The sequence below is a fragment of the Panulirus ornatus genome, chromosome 8 (assembly GCF_036320965.1).
Source record: "Panulirus ornatus isolate Po-2019 chromosome 8, ASM3632096v1, whole genome shotgun sequence".
In the NCBI taxonomy this organism is placed as follows: Eukaryota; Metazoa; Arthropoda; class Malacostraca; order Decapoda; family Palinuridae; genus Panulirus; species Panulirus ornatus.
This window is the reverse complement of record NC_092231.1, coordinates 16,685,038-16,698,684: the sequence shown is the minus strand read 5'-3', so window position 1 is coordinate 16,698,684 and position 13,647 is coordinate 16,685,038. Positions and strand designations below refer to the sequence as shown.

General features: G+C 46.1%; 1 protein-coding gene across 1 annotated transcript in view; it reads right to left on the bottom strand.

Annotated features, from left to right (window-relative positions):
* LOC139749848 (solute carrier family 4 member 11-like) overlaps window positions 1–13,647 on the bottom strand; it is an 898,465-nt gene that overhangs the window by 138,539 nt on the left and 746,279 nt on the right. The window contains exon 6 of the mRNA XM_071664173.1: window positions 4,382–4,505. Within this exon, the coding sequence (XP_071520274.1) occupies window positions 4,382–4,505 (124 nt within the window). The remainder of the gene's footprint in view (window positions 1–4,381; window positions 4,506–13,647) is intronic.

Below are 13,647 nucleotides of genomic sequence, written 5' to 3'. Positions count from 1 at the left end.
TTACCAGACTTAAGTCTGCCTTATCATCTAGCTCTTACAATAGCCTTTTCCCTATCCTGGCACAAAACCTATCCCCACATCCATCCCCAAACTTACTTAAACATATTCGCGCGCCAAAGAGGAAGCTCAGCTCTTTCTTAGCTCTCCTGAACAAGACTTTCCTCAAGCATTACACCTTTGGCGTCACACCCTTATGGCAGAACACCTCCAATAAATGCATTGGACAGGGAACGTGTGGTAGAGAGGCTTGTCCAATGTTTGTTAGTAGGGCAAAGTAATGGGAGAAAAATCCGTGCCGTAAGATAAATCTAACAGGTAATTAAGTAAAGCAAAATATCTAGGTTGGCTGCCGCACTTTTGGTGTAGCTTTCCTTGCCAACTTGGCAACCTTTGGGCTACGGGCAGAGTTGCCAGCTGGAATTTAACGAGTCTCGCGCGCTGAATTTTACGAGGCTCTTAAGATTTTTCTAGTGGCAGTCCTCGACCGTTTTGCATCTCTTTCCTCTGCGGAGTTGGTGCTGGACGCGTCCAAATTAGAGCTGCCATACTGGTTTGATTAATGCACCTGCTTTCATGGTTTTCTTAACACCAATATTAGCCCAACTTAATTAGGCACAGGACGAGGTTGGGCGGGATGGATCCACTTTCATTGCTGATCCCTTTTCTTGATATATTCCACAAGGTGAGTTTATGTTCGGTCCCTCTTGTTTAAAGATGTCATTCTCGTCCACGTCTCTATGTTGAGTCAGGAGAACTAACACGGTGCTGGATCCAGCTATTGGAGAGTCAGTTTAATTACAATTAGAACTCCCAGAGACCGCGGGGCCAATACCCTTCCACCTCACCAAGAGCAATGGATTACTCAGAGACCGCTGGGCCAACACTCTCACCCACCATAAGCAGTGGGTCACCCAGAGACCGCGGGAGCAACACTCTCCTACCCACCGAGACGAGGGTCACTCAGAGACCACGAAGCTAACAACCAACAACACCCACCAAAAGCAGTGGATCACCCAGAGTCCGCAAAGCCAGCACCCACCACATGCAACGAATAACCTAGGGACCGCGGAACCACCACATTTTCTTAAATTTACTCGTCCTTGTTGCTTAGGTCTATTTGGAACAAAGTAACAAATTCATTATCCCAATAAAAATATGTACATACTGAATTTTGAAGCACAATAAATAAACACGACGAAATTCATCAACCCTAAAGGAATTAAGCATTGAAAATAAATGTATGACTTTGAGCTGTGATGGTCTTATCCAATGGTTCAGTTGTAAACCATCACCACAGGAGTCGCACAATCGTGCTTAAGGGTTATGTCGTCGTGCTGAAGAGACGCACTGTCTTGCTTATTGGCCGTACCATTGTGTTCGAGGGCCGCACTGTCTTGAACAAAGACCGTACCGTCTTTTCAATGGGTGTTGTCTTGCACAAAGGTCCGTACCGTCTATTGAAGTGCCATACCGTCGTGCTCGAGGGTGACCTCTGACTCTGGGTCTGGCATGACTAACCCAGACCCGGACATACGCGACAGTGCTCCTGGCGGTGGTGTACACCGTCATGGTGACTGATATATGACTGTGTGACTAGGAAGGCTGCCACCACGCCAGGCAGAGGAGACTGAGAAATGTGGTGGTACGGTTGGCTGTGTGATGCCAGGTACTGGTCAGGTAGGTCGTACCTCCAACGGTACATCGTACCTCGTTGTACACGTACCACCTCATCAGCCTGGTTGACAACGCAGCCGTCTGTGTGTGACCAATTCTTTTATGATAAAATCAACAAAAGTGATGAACGCTCAGTGGCTGTCGTACATTTAGATAATCAGCAAAAGATCAACGTAATCTCGCAACAGAAACTCCCACAGCCAGATGTAAGTCGCATGTTCTAGATACGGTTGCATTTCGGTGTTTAGGGAATTGGTTGACGAGCCGTCAGCATACAATGGTGTGAGGTAGAGGAGGTGTGGGTCAGGTGTTTGCATTTAGGAATGTGTGAGAGAAATACTTGGGAAGGCGGATGGATTTGCATGTAACATATATGGATCTGGAAGAAGCATATGATAAAGTTGATAGAGATATCTTGTGGAAGGTTCTAGGAACACATGGTGTGGGAGCTAAGCTGCTAGAAGCAGTGGAAAGTTTTTATCAAGGATGTAAGGCACGTGTACGAGTAGGGAGAGGCGTGTGAATAGTTCCCAGTGAGGGTCGGTCTGCGGCGTATGTGTGAGTGATGTCACCATGGTTTAATTTGTTTACGAATGGGATGGTTAGGTAGATAAATGCAAGCGTATTGGAGAGAGGGGAGAGTATACAGTCTGTAAGGGATGAGAGGGTTTGGAAAGTGATTCAGTCGTTGTTTGCTGATGATACAGCACTGGTGGCAGATTCGAGAGTTAAACTGCTGAAGTTGGTGACTGAGTCTGAAAGGTGTGTGAATGGAGGAATTTGGGATTGCATGTTAATAAAAACAAGGTTATTAGGGTAAGCAGAGTTGAAAGGTAGGTTAGTTGGGGTGGGAGTTTGAACGCTGAAAAACAGAAGGACGTGAAGTGTTTTAGACATCTGGGAGTGGACATGGAAGCGGAAGTGAGTCATATGTTGGGGAAGGGGCGAAGTTTCTGAGACTCTGAAGGATGAATAAGAAAGAAAAATCGTAAACTGGGAGGGCAAAAACTGGTATTTTTGAAGGTATAGCAGTCCCAACATTATCATATGGATACGAGGCATTGGCTATAAATAATACTGTGCGGAGGAGGGTGGGTGTGCTGGAAATGAAGAGTTTGAGGACAATACGTGGTGTGAGGTGGTTTGATCGAGCAAGTAATGACAAGGCCAGAGAGATGTGTGGTAATGAAAAAAGTGTGACTGAGAGAGATGATGAGGGTGTGCTGAAATGGCTTGGACATATGAAGAGAATGAGTGAGAAAAGATTGACAAAGAGGATATATGTCAGAAGTGGAGGGAACAAAGAGAACGGGGAAACCAAACTGAAGATGGAAAGATGGAGTGAAAATGATCTTAAGCGATTGGGGCCTGAACATGCAGGAGGGTGAAAGGCGTGCATGGAAAGCGTCTGTGGTAAACCATGAGAAGGTCTGTGGGGCCTGGCTGTGGTCAGGGAGCTGTGGTTTCGGTGCATTACACATGACAACAAGAGAATGGATGTGCGCAGATGCGGCCTTTCTTCATCTGTTCCTGGCGCTGTTTCTAAACGCGCGAAACGGTGATCAAGCACAATAAATATAAATATAAATATATATATATATATATATATATATATATATATATATATATATATATATATATATATATAAGTCGCAACCAGCAGGTAGAATTCCATGTCGAGCAAATATGATTAAATATAGTTCTTTACAGGTTGAGGACACTCAAAGGCGAGTGCACATGAGTACGACACAAGGTACTCACCGAGGACGTGAGACGATACTCACCTCCCTCCCTGGGCACTGGGAGGCGGGTTGTACTTCCTTACTCTGTTACTAGGAGGCAGTGTCTGCTTCCTCGCCTGGGTACTGAGAGGCACGGTGTACTTCCCTACCAGAGGAGTGGGAGATAGGGTGTACTTCTTAGCCTGGGTACCGATAGGCAGGGTGTACTTCCTGCCTAAGTACCCGAAAGTAATGTGTACTTCCCTGCCAGCGTGCTGGAAGACAGGGTGTACTACCCTGCCAGTGTACGAGGAGGCATGGTGCACTTCCCTGTCTGGGTACTGGGAGGTAAGGTCTACTTCCCTGCCTGGTTACTGGAAGGCAGGGGGTACATCTCTGCCTGTGTACTAGAAGGCAGTAGGTACTTCCCTACCTGGCTACTGGAAGGCAGGGTGTACTTACTTGCCTGTGCACTGGAAGGCAGTGTGTACTCCCCTGCCTGGCTACTGGAAAGCAGGGAGTACTTCCCTACTGGGAGGTAAGGTCTACTTCCCTGCCAGGCTATTGGAAGGCAGGGTGTACTTCCTTGCCTGGATGCTGGGAGACAGGGCACTCACCCTGCTGGGAGGCAGGGTACTCACCCTGCTGGGAGACAGGGTACTCACCCTGCTGGGAGGCAGGGTACTCACCCTGCTGGGAGGTAGGGTACTCACCCTGCTGGGAGGGAGGGTACTCACCCTGCTGGGAGGGAGGGTACTCACCCTGCTGGGAGGCAGGGTACTCACCCTGCTGGGAGGCAGGGTACTCACCCTGCTGGGAGGCAGGGTATTCACCCCGCTGGGAGGCAGGGTACTCACCCTGCTGGGAGGCAGGGTACTCACCCTGGTGGGAGGCAGGGTACTCACCCTGCTGGGAGGCAGGGTACTCACCCTGCTGGGAGGCAGGGTACTCACCCTGGTGGGATGCAACACACTGAGGGTACTCACCTCCTTGCTGGGGCAGAGGACGAGTATGAAGAGCTTGACCTGCTTGCTGGTCCTGCCCATGTTGGCCGGGTGCTTCAGCCTGGCTATGGCCACGTGACGACGCTGGAGCGAGGGCAGGTTCCCGCTGTAAACACAGGCCACAGGTCAGTCAGGTCATGTGACATGGTTAACATATACTGGATAGATAAGAGGGCAGACGAAAGATAAAGAGAGAGATATCCATGGGATTAATCACGTAATTACTGCCGTAACGGCAGCTGGGGTTAAATGAGGTCAACAGTGACACAGACTAGGTCACTGCTTAAAACGAGAGGTCACACAGCTACGTGTGGGTCAGATCTGGGTACTGGGGCGCCATGATGAAGGGAGATGACCAGATACAGATGATATGTGGAAAACAAAATATAGTGACTGTTCCCAGCACAGACACACGCGTGGGCTCCTTAGTGTAGAGGTTAGCGTTGCTGACCATGAATTGTCACGGGCCAGCCTGGTGGGAGTCGGACCCGCATGGTTTCGGAACCTGGGCATGGCAGTCGGCCATGGTCATCTCCACCTCGAAGCTGGTGGATAAATGGGCACCTGGTGTGTGTGTGTGTGTGTGTGTGTGTGTGTGTGTAAGAGTAAAGACATGGTATATATACACAAGATTAAGGAGACACGGCAACACGAGTGTAAAACTCTCTCCTCGCACGTGTGCACAGACATATGCGTACATGGACACACACACACGCACGTACACATACGTATGTGGGGACACGCACCTACGGACACATACATACGTGGACATATGCCCACACGGACACGTACATGGACACACCATGTACGGAGACATACATACGTTGACCAATGCACGTACGGACGGACACGTACGTACATGGAGACGTGCACGGACACATGCCTCTGCCAGAAGGCCAAGGTGATGGAGCTCAACGCTCAGACTGTGTGATTTGTCCGCCTGACAGACCACCTCTCAGAATCGGGTCGGGAAATGAGGTCAGACTCCAGGGGGGGGGGACACTGGGGGCTGGGGACACTGTGCAGGTCACATGAGGTCACTCACTGTAAGGTTCAAAGTCAGGGGGGAAAATCGCGGGAGGCTAGAGACACTGTCCAGGTCAAAAGACGTTGTTCTCTGTGAGGTCAGAACCCGGAATGGTCAGCAGAGGGAAAAATTCAGTTCAGCACACACAAGTTCCACACATCATCAAGGTCACTAAGAATGCCCTCCGAGATGTACTGGCACGAAGGACCCAGGTCCCTCCCGCCCATCAAAGTCATAATCCTGTAGGCCAGGATGTCTATGATACACGGGAGTCCACATGACAGTCGCCTCTTGATACATATGTATCTGTGTCCCTTGACTTACATCATCACACAGTGTGGCTAGGTGATCCGGGCGTCAGGCCCCAGCCAAACTTACATGTAGGGAAGAGGATTAGGTAATCCAATCATTGTAGTCCTATGTAATCTCCTAAGCCCTTTCATCTTTTAGTCGATCCACTTAATGTAATCCTAAGTAATCCTCCTGGGGTTTACACTCGGCCTGAGCTCACATTCTGGGGAAGGCTTAGGTCATCCACTCATGGTAATCTTAATGAATCCTCCCCGTACGCTTTTTCTTGACTTAATCAGGTAATGGTGGATTACGGGCAAGGATTCTACACCTGACGCTGTCCTGCTGTGCAGGGACCCAACCCACGCCCGCCTGGGCCTGCCACGCCCACACCCTCACCGACATGCGCGGACATACGAAAGGATGAGGACTCAAATGGACGGATGGATGAATGGATGGGCCGGGAGGACGGACGGATGAGAGGACAGACGAACGGACGGACGTTCATACGGATGGACAAAGTAGACAGATGTTCGGCAAGAAGGAAGGTCATGTGAGCGGACGGGCAGAGGAAAAACAGACAGACAGATGGAAGGAAACACGCGGACGGTCAAGACAGATGGACGTGCAGATATGAAGATCGTAAGGACAGGAAGGGAGAAAACGGGTAAACGGACAGACAGAAGGGAAGACCATACAACACACGGTCTGAGAGATGCGGACACGGACCATATTACGCTGCAGCAACCTTTCTCATAATCTAAAGCCGTATCATATCCTTTTCCCTCTCCTTATCTCGTGACATATATGGTACAGGAAAACCATACCCGAGCTGAAGGTCATCTTGCTTGGAAGTAGTTGTGTGAGAGAAAAAGAGAGAGATTAATCATGGCTCCGCAGGTGTTTTGTAGATCTAACTCGTAAAAGTAGAGGGGTACAGGAAGAGGAAAAGAAGAAAAGAGACAGAGCATTCCACTGCTTAGCTATTCGAGGGAAGGAGGTGTCACAACGGTCAAATCCTCGAGTGGCTGGTCCCCACACAGAAACTGTAGGAAGCAGCAGCCAGCAACGTGTCTCGGGTCCAAGCGCTGGGGACAGGGACACATGCAGACAGCTCATGAGGACAGTGGCCATAGTAATACCTGTAGAACACGCAGAGAGATAGATAGATAGAGATAGAGAGATAGATAGATAGATAGATAGATAGATAGATAGATAGAGAGAGAGAGAGAGAGAGAGAGAGAGAGAGAGAGAGAGAGAGAGAGAGAGAGAGAGAGAGAGAGAGAGGCAACGTCGCAGAGTACTGAAAAGGATGGTTCACGAGAGGTGATGTGAGGAGATTTAATGGGGCGAAAGGCTTTTAAATCCACCTTGGTCAAGAGAGAGATGAAGGAATAACCACTCCAGCAGTACTCCATCTTAGGGTGTATAAAAACCCTCTGTTATTACGAAACAGCTGCTCACAAGAAAAATAACTGCAACACCCGAACATCACCAGCTTTTGGAAAGCAGATTTTTGTGATGATCATGTTGGGTCACCACGACAGAACGGAGGATATGGTTAGGTCAAACACATCTATGCTGATAAAGCGTTAAATTGTGGTGTTCTGAAATTGAACAGAGGGGGAAAAATTAACTCTCAGACAGAGATATAGGGAGATGTTGCCTTTAGCACATTAACTAGCTTACTGATTCCCCATTCTGAAATGAGAGAGGAAATGTGTTTAGCCAAGAAAGAGAACGAGTATTGGAAGAAAGAGGGAAGGAAAAAAAGAGTTGAAATGCATAAATTGGAATCATCAGTTTAAGAGTGAACGGGATTACGAGAAGAGGAGAGATGATCATTTCTAGAGAGACGAAAGGGAGTAGGCGATGGCAGAGAACCCTGAGGGACACCACGGTTGAAAAGATGAGAGAGAGAAAAGTCGTTTCTTCAGTGATTAATGGAATGGCACGGCCAAAAAAAGAAGCTGTGCATTAGCGAACAGGGGTTGAAAGAGGAAAACCAACACAGAGAGATTATAAAACAAAGACTTACGCCACATCCTCTCATATGTGATGGAGATGTCGAGGATCACGACCCTAAGAGAGGCGGTCACATGAGAGAGATGATCTACATGTGTTCCCATGTCCCTCTCATAGTTATACCACTCCAACAACCCAACAAGAACACACGACAATTTAGCCGAAGTTAGCGTTTTGTGAGGGGTTGAGGTGGAGGTAAGAGGGTGGCCATGCCCAGTTGGAAGAGAAATAATGAAAATCGGGTTGGAAAACCCAAGGGAGGACAAAGTAGTGTATTTATAGTAAGAGGGTTCAGAAGTAAATAAAATCTAATGCTTTACAAGAGTGGTCGTGACAGTTGGGAGCTCTTATTGGGTGTCTGATTTGGTGTTCCAGATCGTCAAGTTATAGAGTAAAAAAAAAAAAAAAAAAAAAAAAAAAACAATGGCCTTGACTTCACTGGGATTATCCTGAGTAGAACCTAACCATTCCTTGTGGTGTACACTGAAATCCCTGCATAAAGGATCTGAGCAAGTCCATGTGAAGACAACACTGCATCGTGACACAAAGTCAAACAGCAACTGGAGGAATAGGTGGGGGGATATACACAGCATAAAAACAAATCTATAGAAGGCAAGAGAAATTTGGAGCCAGATGGCATTCAAGTCAGGAGTATCAAGAAGATCTACCAGGCGAGGAATGGAAGTTACTGTGTTACTGGAGGTACAGACACTCACCCCTAGAGCGGAAACGATAATACGGATTAAAGTCATGAGATCTGATAGCGTAGACGGGAAGCAGCCTTGGTGAGCTGGGTTTCAGAGAGATCAGGGGAGGAAGTGGATGATACAACACAGTACAAAGAAAAAAAAAAAAACTTGGAATGAATCATATCTTGAAGTGTTACAAAGTAGAATCTTTACGTCGATGATATATTCATTTGTGGGCCGTGTTCCTCGGGGGTCATGCGTGGTAGTGAGGTCGGTCGAGGTCTTAACGCGTTGGGTGATTGGTTGCGAGTTTTGCCTGAGGTCCCAGCACCTGGAAAAGTCCGGTGAAGGTAGTGGGGTCATTTGGGATGCGGTAGAAAATAACGGTGGAGTCCTCATTTACTCTCTACTGCATCAGAAATGACCCCACTCTCTACCTTCACCGGGCTTTCACCTAGGCGTAGACCTCAGGCAATCCCTTCCCCACCAGCTGTTGACCCAACGAGTTTTGACCTCTGCCAACCACACCATCGAACACGAAACTCCGAGGGAACACGGTCCACCGATGAACATATCATCTTCGTCATTGTTCTTCTTTGTAACACTTTATTCCAATTTTGTTCTTTATACTGTGTTGTATCATGTATAATGAACATGATTGAAGATGGGCAGAGTTAGTGTGCCCGAAAACGTCTCATGTATCTCAAGAATAAAGTGAAAATGGATACGGGACATTAAATCCGCACTTTATCTGATGAGACAGATTGTGTGGAGAAAAAAACAACAGAATGCTAGTGAGTGTTGAATATACAATGATCTTCAAAAAACGGTGTTTTATATATATATATATATATATATATATATATATATATATATATATATATATATATATAAATAACCTAGAACAACCACTACCATATCCAGAACCACCACCACCACATCTATAACAACCACCACCTTATCTAGAACCACCACCACCACCACCTAGAACCACCACCACCTAGAACAACCACTATATCTAAGACAAACACCACCACACCCAGAACCACCACTACCACACCCAGAACCACCACCACCACACCCAGAACCACCACTACCACACCCAGAACCACCACTACCACACCCAGAACCACCACCACCACACCCAGAACCACCACCACCACACCTGGAACCACCACCACCACACCCAGAACCACCACCACCACCACCACACCCAGAACCACCACCACTACCACACCCAGAACCACCGCCACCACACCCAGAACCACCACCACCACACCTGGAACCACCACCACCACACCCAGAACCACCACCACCACCACACCCAGAACCACCACCACCACACCCAGAACCACCACCACCACACCTGGAACCACCACCACCACACCCAGAACCACCACCACCACATCTGGAACCACCATCACCACCACACCTCGAACCACCACTACCACATCTGGAACCAACACCACCACACCCAGAACCACCACTACCACATCTGGAACCACCACCACCACACCCAGAACCACCACCACCACCACCACACCTCGAACCACCGGCACTATTGACTCGGTCTTGGAAGTACCAGGATTCCAGGCTGCCCGAAAAGGTTGGAAACATTCAACATTTTTCTTTTTATTGCAACTAAAAGTGAGCTACGAGCCATCATATCAATACCTGTTTTATTGTTTCAGGAAGAGGGGTTGAACGGCACACACATCGAGAAAAAGAAAAGATTCACAAAAAATATTTAGCGAAAGATTTGGTTCTCACAAAAATACAGAGTATTCCAAAAAGGAAGGAAAAAATTCACATCCTTTTGTGAACATCTTTGTTTTGAGATTTATGTAATTCAACCATTTCGAGAGTTATGCATATAATCTCGTTTTCTCAGTATGTGAAACATTTGTTTCGAGACGTCTGTGAATCAGTTCTGTTTCGAGACTTATCTGAAGCATATGTATTTCAGGACTTCGAGTGAATCTTCTTTCTTTCGACTTAACGGAGCCACCTGTTTCGAGACGTGAAAATCATCCGTTACGAGACTTTCACGAATCATCGCTGTTTCGAATCTTATGTGAATAATCTATTTCGCAGTTTCTATTTCCAGATCGTAAATGAATCATTTCCGTTTCGGGGATTACTGGATTCATCTGTCTTGGAAATTAACCTCAAATTGTACCATCTCCTCTGGAACTTAACTTAGTCATTTCTCTTTGGGAACTAAATAAACCATCTATGTTTCGGAGCTTCAATGAATGTAACCTATGCTCCGTGTTTTTGCACCTCAACAAACATTACGTTTCTGATATATATATATATATCTATCTATATATATATATATATATATATATATATATATATATATATATATATATATACTTGTACATACATACATACTCTTGAACATATAGTAGATGTGCCAAGCTGTGGCACCTAGCGCCATCCAAGGTGGGTACGGTACAACGAAACTATCGCAACGTTCGAAAAAGTAAGATACGAAATGAGACGTTGTGTTAAGGATGAGGTACAAGGTAGTCGCTGCTCCCAGACCAGAACCGTGAGAGTTGCATAACTCGACGTATCATAACTGTCCAACTGGGTCGATGTCTGGGTTATTGGGAGAAGCAAGAGAGGGAGGAAGAAAGACTTGAGTTCTAGAAACAGCAAGTCTCCAAGGTGTACAACACGCGATTCGTTACTTTATGGAGACAAAAAGCGGCGCACTGGAAAATAATAAGAAAAACAAGAAGGGACGCACTCCAACACACAACACTCAACTTTTTTGAGAAACAGTGCGATAAAAAACATATTATCAACACCGCTTGCTTATACTTGCCTTTTTTTTTTACGAAAGAAATCAAATGAGAGAAAAGAGAAGAATGTATTTACAGATGAAATACAAATTACAACATGGAGATAATTCTGAAGTCTCTTATATTACAAATTCACTTCCAATTCCAGTAAAAAGAAGAATTAATTTTTTTTTTTTTTTATAGTAGTGATGCTTTAACTATACTAATGATTTTGTTTTTAGAGAACTATTTAAGTGTAATAGGTTAAGGAAATATTGCACACTCTGAAAATGCCAGGAATATCATCGTGACATAGAGAAAATTATATAATAATCTCTATAGTGACAGCGGTCATAGGTTAACCCCTAGGGTAGGTTAAGGTAAGGTGGATAGGTCAGGTTACATCACATTAGGGTAGGGCAGGGTAGGGCAGGGTAGGTTAATGATCATACGGGAGCAGCAAAGTCTATTACTAGAATGATAGAGAGAAAATGAGTCACATCCAACAAGAAAAAAAACACGGAGCATTTCTATGTTTGATGCACAGAAAGCATGAGGACATCAACCACCACTGGAACTTGCAGGATGAGACTACTTAATTACATTTAATCAACCACAATTAAAAACCTCATCTGTGTTCCCTACCGTCACGTCACCACCACCACCCTTCGAACGCACACGACCTTTTTCCCCACCTCTAACACCTCTCCCCCACCACCACTACTCATACATCATTTCTCCTCCCTTTACGGGCCTCTGACCACAATCTTATTAGAGTTCATTCTAACTGGTCACGCTCATCTTCTGTCCCTCCTCGAAACGCCAACTTTGGCGCTTTGGATGATCTCGGGAGGTTAGCGGAGTGCGGCTCCTCTATTGACTTTTCCCTGGGATGAGTATTGCTTCTCTGGTCAGAAAGCCTAGTCGTATACTAGTGAACCCATAGCAGAGGATATCTGGGCTGGGATGGAGTCCGACATCCCATCTCTTTCTCCTAAGACGTGGTGGTTTGAGTATAACACCATGTTCTCATGCTTGTCCCATCAACGATGGTGTGTACCGGACCATGAAACTCTTCCCTTCCCCCAGGAACCCACTCCTCCGCTTTCATTTTTGCTCGGAATCATTGCAAAGCTGTTCTTCGCAGAGCCAAGCGCACCTTCATATATATATATAAAAAAAAGAAATTGCCCTGATTTATCTTGACTTCTACTGACGAATCTTTCAGAGTCCTCAATCAAAAGCATCTCCATCAACTTCTGTAATTCAACCTTTCCTCCTCTTTTCAGAAGACCTGATCAATCCTTAGCTAACTCTCCTATAACTGATAAAAGCCTTGTCTTTCTGGCATCTTGTTTTCCCCTCGACCTCAACGATGGACGATTCAGATTCTAGTCCTTCAACCCCCAATCCCTTCACACTGAGCTCATGCCATCTCCAGGTGCTCTTCCCACCTATATTAACCAAGAGTGCAATCAAAAGCTTTCCATCTCATGCATTCATCATCAGGCATCGCCTCTCTCAAACCTTCGCTTTCCGTACGCCGCGATGTTGCTGTTCTCTTCCCGATTTATAGGTATTATTTTCTATATCATTCTCGTGAGCTGTCAACATGTATCCCCACCACCTAGGTCTAGACCCATGACTTGTGTATGGATGCTGCTTCCCATGGCCTCTGTGTGAACACTGGCGAGTCGAGGATTGGCCGTTTTGAAACCCCCTTCTTCCCTCGAGCAGCAAAGCTGTGTAATCACTTCATTTAGTCTATTCCTCTTCATTCAACATTTCTTCCTTTAAGAGTCAGGTCTACAAACACCTGCGGGGCCCTGATTCATTTGTTTTTTCTTTACTTCTTCTTTTGCCGGAGATGGCCTTGATTGGGGCATGTATTGCCCGTGCCATGTCGGTCACTATCAAAAGCCTTATCTTTTATAAAGACTGGTAAAGACATGTATCCTTACCATGATAATATATTTCAACAACTTACAGGCGTATTGAAATCACTATTGATATTCGAGGAGTATTCGAAAAATGTGCACTCAGATCAATCACTGGCTGCCTAGCGAGTTACACTCACTCAACACCTTCGCATTAAGTCAAAGCTTCTCCCAGTTCAGTCCTACCTCACCATGCTCCACGCTCAAATCTACGTAACAGCAATAAATCCCTCTCACCCAAACCACTCTACAGCTAACCACCAATCCCCTAATAGAAATAAAAACCTTACATCCACACTCGGATTCCCCTACCTCCAACAAATATAACAATACCAAAACACGTATACACTAAAATCACTCGGCAAACACGAAATAACTTACCTCCTAACTCCGTCTTAAACTCCAATACACCAGACTTGCCACCACCAGAAACCACACTCTCCCCGGACATCCTCCATCACTACAACACTATAAACACCGTGGCACT